At 33.6% G+C, this 10,256-nt stretch overlaps 3 protein-coding genes across 4 annotated transcripts; 1 reads left to right on the top strand and 2 right to left on the bottom strand.

Annotated features, from left to right (window-relative positions):
* Nucleotides 1–593: 593 nt before the first annotated feature.
* Nucleotides 594–2,805, bottom strand: LOC140669308 (valacyclovir hydrolase). Its single transcript, XM_072899020.1, has 5 exons — nt 2,610–2,805; nt 2,386–2,476; nt 1,450–1,770; nt 878–1,133; nt 594–792 (listed from the first exon to the last, which is right to left on the bottom strand). Exons 1-5 carry the CDS (start codon nt 2,730–2,732, stop codon nt 690–692), a joined length of 894 nt encoding a protein of 297 aa, XP_072755121.1. The 5' UTR covers nt 2,733–2,805; the 3' UTR covers nt 594–689.
* A 470-nt stretch (nt 2,806–3,275) lies between these two features.
* On the bottom strand, nt 3,276–4,989 carry Vih (ubiquitin conjugating enzyme vih). Its single transcript, XM_072898859.1, has 4 exons — nt 4,758–4,989; nt 4,283–4,397; nt 3,969–4,173; nt 3,276–3,890 (listed from the first exon to the last, which is right to left on the bottom strand). The coding sequence occupies exons 1-4, from the start codon at nt 4,859–4,861 to the stop codon at nt 3,751–3,753; spliced, it is 564 nt and encodes a 187-aa protein (XP_072754960.1). The 5' UTR covers nt 4,862–4,989; the 3' UTR covers nt 3,276–3,750.
* A 42-nt stretch (nt 4,990–5,031) lies between these two features.
* On the top strand, nt 5,032–8,397 carry LOC140669221 (kxDL motif-containing protein CG10681). Of its 2 annotated transcripts, XM_072898858.1 has the most exons (5): nt 5,032–5,501; nt 5,584–5,810; nt 5,910–6,109; nt 6,190–6,321; nt 7,874–8,397. In XM_072898858.1, the coding sequence occupies exons 2-5, from the start codon at nt 5,662–5,664 to the stop codon at nt 8,002–8,004; spliced, it is 612 nt and encodes a 203-aa protein (XP_072754959.1). In that variant the 5' UTR covers nt 5,032–5,501; nt 5,584–5,661; the 3' UTR covers nt 8,005–8,397. The 2 variants fall into 2 exon arrangements, with proteins under 2 accessions (XP_072754959.1, XP_072754958.1); XM_072898857.1 differs by having other exon boundaries at nt 5,032–5,810; nt 7,874–8,396.
* Nucleotides 8,398–10,256: the final 1,859 nt, after the last annotated feature.

Here is a 10,256-nt window from a genome sequence, read left to right as displayed (position 1 = left end):
TGTATCTGGTCAGGAATTTGACATTGATAAGATTCTAGCACCTACACATATTTCAATATCGTATATGTTAAAATGTAACAATAATACCTACATATACATATATTTTTATTACATCATCCATTAAAATAACTATTATAAATTATTTACCAATACAAAATTAATTACCTGTGCAAGGTTTTGTATAACTGAATCATTCACGGTCCCATTATATCCATAAGTTTTCAGATATTTAGATATTTGAGATCTTTCAATTATATATTTTTAATAGTCTGAATCATTATGAAATTGAGTATCTGTTATAGTGTTTTCAAATATAAATATTCAATTATTTATCTAAATTTATAGATCCATATAACGAAAGCATTAAATTCGTACTATTTTAATTTTTGACTAAATATGTATAAAATAATCTTTTTAAATTATGCTAAAGATGCCAAATAAATCACTGAAAATAAAGATGTTAAAAGATATGATTTTGTATAATAATTAAAACTTTAAAGATAAAAACAAGAAGAAATGTTGCATCAATCAATATTGCAATATAAAGTATATTATTCAGTATACAATAACATAGTATAACAAACTGCTCTATCTTTTAGAAAGACTGTATAAATTTTATAAATGTTAATCACCATATATAATAATACCAATATATCAATATTGCTATCAATATTATTACAACAAATTTATTATATTTTTGATTCACTCAACAAAAAATCAGTCACTAAATTATTGAACTCTTCAAAATATCTCAAATGAAGATTATGTCCACCTTTTTCCAAAATATGCACCCTGTAATACAAAAAAATTATATATGTAGTAAAAATAAATTTCGTAAATCACCCTAATTTTTTAAAATTTATAAAGAAATACAAACTTTGAGTCGGCGATATTTTGCTTCAAATACGTCGGATGTTCCGGTAAAACTACTGCGTCTTTGTTTCCGTGAATAATTAATGTCGGACATTTTATTTCCGATAAAACTTGTTTGCACAGGTTACCATTTTGCTTTTCGTACAATTTTAACATAGCGTCTACCCAATCCGACCAAGTCTTTCTAAAATAATCCTCGCCGTAGACTTGTATCATAGGTGCCTTCATTCTTTCCGACCACTTGTTGATGTCTCTGATGCCTAGACAGTAATATTTTATAAAGATTTTCGAATAAAAAAACAAAATATTTAACACAATCTCGATAAAATACTAGCAAAATATTTTTTTTAATATATAATTTTTAGCAAGTTAACAAAATTAATATTTCTGAGAATTTTAAAAGTTTTTCGAATTTTGGAAAAATTTATCAATTTCCTCAAATCGTAACATCTTAGCAAACTTTTATAAATCTTAACGTCATTTTACTAAATTATATTATTATTAAAAAGAGATGAAAAAAATCTTTTTGGCTTTAGGTAAGTATTATATATATGTGTGCAAATGAAAAAATCGTACTTTCATATATTTTTGTCTCGTCCGGGTGTATATATGCGTTCGCACCAAATACCACCATCTTACGAATGCTCTCGGGATACGTTGAGGCAAGCAGAAGCGATGTGATGCCGCCGTCGCTCCAGCCGATTAAAGAAAATTTCGAATAGCCCAGCGTCTGCATTAAATTATGAGCCCATGAGGCGTCGCGCTGAAAGAAATCGTCCGGGAAATTTCTATCGGGTGGTCGCGACTTTCCATAACCGGGTGGATCCCATGCCACTATCGTCAGCTTGTCTGTGTTTAGATTTTCGATCTGCGGTTTGAAATCAGTCCATATTGTTCCTGAAATATATCAGTTTAATAGATAATAAATTTCTAAAATTGCAATCACTCTAATTCTAAAATCACCTAAATGACATTTATGTTAATTTATTAAAATTAACAGTTATGCATTGCATTTTTGCGTACAATCATTATAAATAAATAACTGATAGCAGAACAAATAATATTAAAAACTGGTAATAAAAAATAGGAAAAAAAGACAATTAAAATTTATATACATATATTTATATACAAATATACATAATTTATTTATCTATCATTTATCGTTTGTGTTGTTATTAATTAATTTATAATAATGCAAGTTTAATATAAATAATTGATAATAACACCAATAATAATGAGAAAAATAATAATAAAATGGTAACAAGAAATGATAAAAGAAAACAAAATAATTTTAAGAATGTTATATTTTTTTAATTACTAAAACTAAAATAATGCAGGAATCGCTGTCTTTTCTCTTCTATCAAGCAATTCAAATATTATACCGCGTGCGCGAATATTAACACCCGATAGATGGCAGCAAGTATTAAGAAGAGTAAATGTGTGCTCTGTGAAACGCTTTATCTCTCCTTCAGCGCAATTATAGATGATATATATTATGTGTTGCATACTTACCTAACGCGCCAGGTAACAATAACACTGGATGATCACCTTTACCGACTCTGGCGTAATTTATTTCCGTGCCATCCACTTTGATTTTTCTTTCCTTTTAAATGATATTCCTTTTAACAGCATTGTCAATGCATAAAAGTGCAAGAAACTGGTAGATCAATGGTAAAACAACAAATAACGTGATCTGCCATTTTATATTTACATTTGTAATATTTTTCTTTACATACCTCAATCTTACGAGTTTTATCCGTCATCACTGACAATTGTCGAATGGACAAAGTACTTCTCAACTTGGACTCTACCGTTCTGCATAATGTACCCGCGAAACGAACACACGTGCTTAACCACATTGTACAGTTTACGACTTATTGACAACTACGAGTGACTACTAACCGCAGTATGTCGCTGAAAGCAATGTGCTCAGTTTTATCATTTTATGTAGCTTCGTCATGATTATAACGACGTATACAGTTTAAATACAAAAATCATATTAAATATATTATTATTCACATTAAATATATATTTGATAAATTAATATAAATATTAATATAAATTATCATTATAGGGATAGAATAAAATATACAAGTTTATAAAAGTTATTTTAAAAATATATATAAAAAAATCTATTGGCGGGAAATTCGCGTATTAATCACGTTCATATAAAAATGATAAATATTTATATTCGAGTTTATATTTTTCTGATGATACAGATATATCCTTTCTTATTCTGTATTACAAATATTTATTTACCTTTTATACAATATTAATTGTATGTTGGAACTAATACTGTTATATGTGTGTTTGTATATACATTTTCACTAAAAAAATAGTAGACAGAATTGTATAAATTAGAAAATTATAAATTATGTTTTGAAGTAAATGACGAACGACTGTACGATCATTAAAATATTTATTTTTGAGAACTATACAGTAATGGTAAAAATGGAAACACACAAATATCAAGTGCAAATACTGTACGTGTAAAATATGAGAAATGGCGGTAATGATCGAAAAACCAATACATATGTTTCTACACAATAAAAATAAATAAATGCAATTCTTGTGCAATCGTCCTAATATCAGTGAATACATGAATTTGTATACATATCGCTCTTACAAAAGTTTTTAAAAATCTTGCGAAATATAAGTTATAAATGTTATGCAATATAGACATAATTCATTAAGAATTTTCTTATAGTCATATGCCAAAAGAAGGAAATTTAATTTAAATTTAACAGTACTTAATAACTCTTAAAAGAAGTACAGAAAATTCTATTTAATCTTACATTCAATCCTATCATTGATAGGAATAATAATATTAAATGATTCACAAAATGTAGATTACGGTAAATCATAATTTATGGCTTATCATGAATCTTGTTGATTACGATTGCTCTGTGCTCGATCGCATGCTCTGTGATATTCTTCCATTAGATATTTTTTATATTTTGTCTGATTGTTCCATAGTTCTGCTGCTTCAAGATTAAGTGGACTCTCGTTGTTAGGTTCTATATAATAGAGATATGATTTGAATTGACATATTGATTTATCGTGTAACATTGATTTATTGTTTTATTTTTACTTACCACCAAGAAGGGACTGTATAGAAAGTAAAATAGTACGCACATCGTACAATGCGCTCCATTTATCTTTTAATATATCCAAACAGATGTTACCTCCGGTATCTACATTTGGATGAAAGCAAGGTGTAACAAAGCGTACTATAGGAGCGCTATATGGATAACTGTGTGGAAACTCTAAAGTCAATTTGTAGGTGAGGCCAGCATATACCTGTAACGTATAAAACTTGTATTAGATTTTCTCTTGCTATCATATTGCAACATTAGCAACGTTATGTAAAGTTAGATGATTTAGAATAGTTTATAAAACAGTCTCTTACTGTGTCTCTTGGTCCTGTGATAGTACCAATCCATTTAAATAAGTTTTCTCCTTCTGGAAAGGCAGATACTCCTTGCTCAGTGCTCATCATCAACACCATGAGTTCCTTTTGCAACCTAAACAATTAACAGTGACGTGACATAAATTTCAACATTTCTATGTGATAATAATGTATATACATATATTGCATAAGCTGGCCACAGTGAGGGAAAGACAAATTATTGTAAAAGCGAATTTCGCAAAACATTCCTGATGGACAATACTCAATTAGCGTCATTTTACAACGCAACAATTGGCTAGGTTATATAATTCACAGTGGAAAAAAAACGTGATACTAATTATGTTATGATTTTTTGGACAATCCAAAACAATTTTTTTGATCATTTGATGGTTGACTTTATTCATCCAAGGAAAAACAAAAACGGTAAATTCGCATTTAGAGTGTCCTGCCAATGGACCCGATTATTATTACATACCGTTTGCTAACCGCGTGATTATCCTTAGGCAAGCTTTGCTTCTCCTCGGCTGCTTTCGTCGGCGTGTTTTGCGTCGAACTGAAAGGGTTCACGTTTTGTGCCATGACAAGTAGGTTTTTGGCAAGAATCGAAAGAGAGGTACCCTTCTCGCGCAGCGCAAAACTTCTTCTCGACTCGTTGACGGTCGCAACAGCACGACGGAAATTTGAATGCTACACGCGCTCTACTGCTCGACCCGAAAACATCGAGCGGCAAAACAGCTGTTGCGCCAACGAGCGGCGGTTCGTCGTGCGTCGTGCGTCGTGCGTCGTGCGGACTTTTGCGCCTCTCTGTCAATCTCGCGTGCTGAGTGCTGAGATTTCTTCGCGCATTTTCTTCCCACGATTCGTTCGATATCTCGTGTGTATAAGAAGCCTCTTTCGCGTTGTCAATGATACCGCGGGAAGAGAGTGATATCATATTAAATATCAAATGTTATTCAGTGAAATCGATAACCTCGCCGTCATTTGGTTAGACTGTCTCTGTCTCTAACTGGATATTGTCCTCGAATGTCTCTCGTTCCGGATACGTCTGGAAAAAAAATGCGAGTACATTGAAGTGATGACGAAGCAAAAAAGCTCGACACAGTAGAAGTGCCATTGCAAGATATCGATCGATGACGATTTTTTTCTCGTAATATGACATGTTGGAAGAGATATGTGGGCAGGTGCAATTTGGATGTTTGCAATACGTAGTACTCATTATGTGAGTCATCCAAAATAGATGTATCAACAGAAATTTCATACGAACAAGCAATTTCATGATAATTCGATTCCTATACTATCAGGCAAGGCACAATTGCATGATGGAATTATTTGATAATGAAAGTAAATTCGAGGTCTGATAATTTTGAGATAATAAAACAATGGCAGCGGCACAAGACACACCGGAGTCGGATACCGGGAGTTTTGAGTGTTTTAGAAATTACACAGCACCAGAAGTATTCGTACAAGGCCTAGCTGGTATTGTTGATCAGCAGGATGTAGAATCTATGATACGTGCTCAAAAACAGATGTGAGTTTCATTTCTGATGCTTTAATTTATTCCTTGATTTATATACTTATACATTTATAAAACTTATTAATGCAATTTTTTATTTTTACATATTTGCAGGTTGCAAAGGTTTGAAAAAACTAACGAGATGTTGACTAATTGTAATCAATTGTCAGTACACAGACTTAAAACAGCTGGCACAGAATTCAAAAAGCACATTGCTCTTTTAGTTGAAATGAAGAGAGATCTGGATTATATTTTCAAAAGAATTCGTTTGGTAAAGAATAAATTGAGTCAACAATATCCACAGGCATTCAATGGTAGTAATTAATTATATAATAGTTTTAATGAGAACCTATAAAAAAGAAAAGATATAATTTACTCTATTGTAAATATGTAGAGGCGGTAAGAAGCAGCTTGGCGGAGGAAGTGATTGTAGAGGACGTCGATTGCCCGGTAAAACCTCTCGAACCAGAAATTGTGCCATTGCCATCCGTTCACAGTGCTGCCGATCGAGATCCCGACTCAGATGGTAATGAAACCTCTACTAAAAATAGTCATATCGCTAAAGAGTAAATATGATTTTTCGATCAATGTTCAAATGTAAATTACTTAAAATTACCTACGGAACAAACGGGCGGTTAATTCAGGTAACACATCATATTTCTAATATGTATATTAGGCAGAGATAAATCAGTCAATATGTCTCTATGCTTTGTTGTAAGAGACTAAAAAAAGAGAGACCTGTTAGTCTGAACCAATTGTTTAAATACTCAGATGATTTTATTGTTGTGAGATGTATATGTAAGTACTTCTATATGAGAATGCACATAAAAAGAGTATTTTGAAGAGAATATTTCTATTAGAGATCGATGTTAACAAGAAGCGACGTATCTCGCTTAAGATTGCGCTTTACCTGACAATTTGTGCACTTTCTCTCTCGTGAAAATCGCTAGTACAAAACCACTGTAGAAAGAATATCAATTGCAACGACGCGGCGTTCCGATATTTTCCGATTATTTCCACAAGTTTTGATTATTACTCGCATGTAAAATTCAATCGTCATATTACTGACGCAAGTTTGCAATACGAATGGTACAAAGAGTAAATTTTCATATATGTATACATATTATATACTAGTTGATTTACGGAAATTGATTGACAGAAAGTATTAACGTGAGTGATACAAATAATTTTTTTTTCCCTTTTAATCACGAATGAGTGAGAAAAAAAATGCGTCATGTTAGATATATCTGAAATATTATGTACACGTTAGAGACGATGATGAGGCATTAAGTACGGAAGTTTACTACTTTACATGTTCTCTCTTCATTACGTATTCACCGACTTGTCGCGTAAGTATGTATATATCGCATAACAACCTGCTTTCGATGTACGGTGGCCGATTTATTGCTTCTCGCAGCGCATAGCAAGGAAAGCTTGTTCATGTGTTATATAGTGCATTATTGTAAATAAAGATCGTTGGTTGTCTACCTCGTCGCACACAGAGTTTCAATCTACTCCGATATAGGTACGTCTATAACAATTTACAGTTTGATCGAGAAACAGTCCCGCGCACACAATCCATGATGCGACAAAACTTAGTATATAGCTCAGCTAAAATTAAATTAAATTAAGTCGATGCACGTCGCGGTTTCGCGCACGGATGCGAGAACGCGCGAAATGAAGGGGATTATGCGTCGTCGTTCGGTCGAATTTAGCAGATCATTTTCGACTCGTTAACGTCTCAGACGGTGCGCGATAATTCTGCATCTCGCAAACTGAAGTCTCGGTCTCACGCAAGTAAATTCGTTGTATGCGCATATTCTTACTGTAAGACGATACGATCTACATTGTAAAGATTGTTTCGGTCGGTCGAGAGAGAAAGAGAGAAATATATAAGTGTTGTTCTTTGTTCTCGTTCTCCTGCACACATTGCGATTTGACTTATCCCGATCAAGTTTTTTATTCCTATCCTATCTGTAAAAAAAAAAAAAAAAAAAAAAAAAGAAAAAAAAGAAAAAAAAGAAATAACGGTAATTAGCCAGAAGACTAATGACATGACTTCCATTGTTGGTATACAGTGCCGGTCGAGGAGTTTCAGTTCGCGAAGCTGCGCAAACGACGAATAAAGAGTAACGACAGTTCGTCGACGGAGAGCAACAACGATCACAGTAACGCCGACACGTCATCCTGCACATCCGACACCGGCTAAAAAAAAAGCCGAGCTGTATAAATGAAAGAGAGAGAGAGAGAGATAGGGGAGGAAAGAGAGAAAGAGAGAGTGAGAAAGTGAGAGCGAATGAAAATGTTTATTATAATAATGTTCCCCCCTTTTCTCCTCCCTACTCCAAAATCAGATTCATGCACCACATTTCGTGTTGCTTGCGAATATACGAGTTAATCAAACGATCAATCAATCAATCGGCGACGAGAGAATCGGATGGCGCGATATATCGAGGTCGAGCCTACACATCATATCTCGAATATCAATTGTGTAAGTTGCGGGCTTGTGAATAATGTCAATGTGAGCAAAATAAATTCTTTGTACACACGGTACAGCGATGTTGATCAATTCCATTCCGGTGAGAGTGTGTGAGCGATGAGAGAGAAAGAGAGAGAGAGAGAAACAGCGTGGAGGGGAGGGAGGAGGGAGGGAGCGTCCTTGTGGACGCTCGAGAGCTTTAATTCGCGAATCGAGATTCGTCGCCATCGGCCACCAGCCACCTGGGGCATTTCATTAGCGAGGACGTAGCCGTCGCCGTCGTGAAATATTTCGTTCGTCCGGCTGGCAAAGGTGGCGCCGAGATTAATGCGAATGCTTTTCACGGCTGCATCCGCGCAAGGGTCGCTATACTTAGTCGGCGTGACGTCTGGGAAAGATTCACGTGACTTCTTTCGGCGCGTTAATTCAGGAGAAAGACATTCGAAATGTCCACTGCACGTGTTCGGCTACGAAGTGTACAGTGAGCGACGTCGACGTTGTAGCGACGTAATGTGAAATCGTGGTTTCATTGATGATGTACCAGAAGTCGCGCGCTTTCTTTCTTGAATCGTTACTATTATAAAAAATGACGAATTTTTTTTTAATGCAAATATGTTGATATTTATGGATTTGTCCGTCTTTTTAATACAACAACCGATGTTACATATATTGTGTAATTCGAAATCGTTAGTACTAAAGGATGACACAATTTTTTTTTAATGCAAATATTTTGATTTATGGCTTTATATCTATATCTTTTTACACAACAACAACCGATGTTATATATTGCATATTTGGGAAATTCCTTTTATTTCAAAGTCGAAATCACATTCCTCGAGTCATATTTTTTTCAAAGTAGATTTTACCAAGATTTAAAAGTAGACTGCTGAAATTACATTTCTTTTTTTTTTTCGTTTAAGTTTATTCGCATGTTCTTGCCTCAGTTTCAAATATTTGTTCTACAATCTTCACTTTCCCGAATTCTTAAACGGCGTAATCTCTCATGTTGTAACCAGGATAAGCAGCGCTCGTAATTATTTACAGATTAACGGAATCTCCGAAAGTTCGTAGAGCAGCGGATCACCGGTTGCGAATGTTAATTTTTCTTCTTGCGGTTTGTTATCGTCTCGCGTAAAATATTATTGGGAATCGACTCTCTCTGGCTCTGCTTTCTACCATCGATGGTTTGTGCTATACACAGACGTCGTGCGCGTGCATACACATACGCACGTGTAAAGAGAGCGATGTCCCTGCGTGCGCGCGAAGGAGACGCCAGCCGTCGCGATGCCAGAAACCAGCTGCGCCTCAGCTGTTTTCTATCCATTCTGTCTTGCTTTCTTTTTTCCGGCGACATCGCCAGATAAAATCCTAGAGAGACGCGACGTATTTACGTTACGCAGAACATTCATTTTGACGATTTACGTATAATTAAACGTGATACGCCATATCATATGCGCGGTATCATAGACGTTAATTAGATAGAAGTTATAGAGTATCTCTAGAAGTTTTTTAAAGGCAATTAGGACAATTATGATTATAAAAAATATTTCCAGTATGTGTGTGTTTAATTAAATCAATTCAATAAATCAGACTTTAGTTATTTTTTATTTGAAATTAATATTTTTATTTTTTTATATTTATTACAATTATATTATAAAATATATATTATAAAAATATATACACATATTTATATCAAATTATATATTTATATTTAAATTATATTTGATAGAGTTGGTAATGTGGGATAGAAAAACAGAAACAGTTTTTCTTAGCTTTATAAAAGTAAATACTTTTTATTTATAGTCTGACTTTTAAAATTATATCTATTTAACAAATAGTTGTACATGTTTTAATTTTTTTTATCTTGTATCCGCATTATGATATACATACAACGTTATACGTAAAAAGAATATGTGAAAATGTGTAACGGAATGAGATACAAAATATTCGAGATATTTCGCATAGAGTTTATTGCACGCGTT

The sequence above is a fragment of the Anoplolepis gracilipes genome, chromosome 9, assembly GCF_047496725.1.
Source record: "Anoplolepis gracilipes chromosome 9, ASM4749672v1, whole genome shotgun sequence".
NCBI classification, from domain to species: Eukaryota; Metazoa; Arthropoda; class Insecta; order Hymenoptera; family Formicidae; genus Anoplolepis; species Anoplolepis gracilipes.
Note: the sequence above shows the minus strand (reverse complement) of the source record. Positions and strands in the feature narration are given on the sequence as shown.

Bases quoted from the DNA above. Each gene is read 5' to 3' on its own strand.
- Vih (XM_072898859.1), bottom strand. From the start codon at position 4,861: ATGGCACAAAACGTGAACCCTTTCAGTTCGACGCAAAACACGCCGACG. The intron at 4,398-4,757 runs GTATGTAATAAT...TTAATTGTTTAG, and splicing joins AATCACGCGGTTAGCAAACG to GTTGCAAAAGGAACTCATGG. The intron at 4,174-4,282 runs GTAAGAGACTGT...TATACGTTACAG, and splicing joins TCACAGGACCAAGAGACACA to GTATATGCTGGCCTCACCTA.
- LOC140669308 (XM_072899020.1), bottom strand. From the start codon at position 2,732: ATGTGGTTAAGCACGTGTGTTCGTTTCGCGGGTACATTATGCAGAACG. The intron at 2,477-2,609 runs GTATGTAAAGAA...ATCATTTAAAAG, and splicing joins ATAAAACTCGTAAGATTGAG to GAAAGAAAAATCAAAGTGGA. The intron at 1,134-1,449 runs GTACGATTTTTT...ATTACTGTCTAG, and splicing joins CGAGACAAAAATATATGAAA to GCATCAGAGACATCAACAAG.
- LOC140669221 (XM_072898858.1), top strand. From the start codon at position 5,662: ATGGCAGCGGCACAAGACACACCGGAGTCGGATACCGGGAGTTTTGAG. The intron at 6,110-6,189 runs GTAGTAATTAAT...GTAAATATGTAG, and splicing joins ATATCCACAGGCATTCAATG to AGGCGGTAAGAAGCAGCTTG. The intron at 6,322-7,873 runs GTAATGAAACCT...GTTGGTATACAG, and splicing joins TCGAGATCCCGACTCAGATG to TGCCGGTCGAGGAGTTTCAG.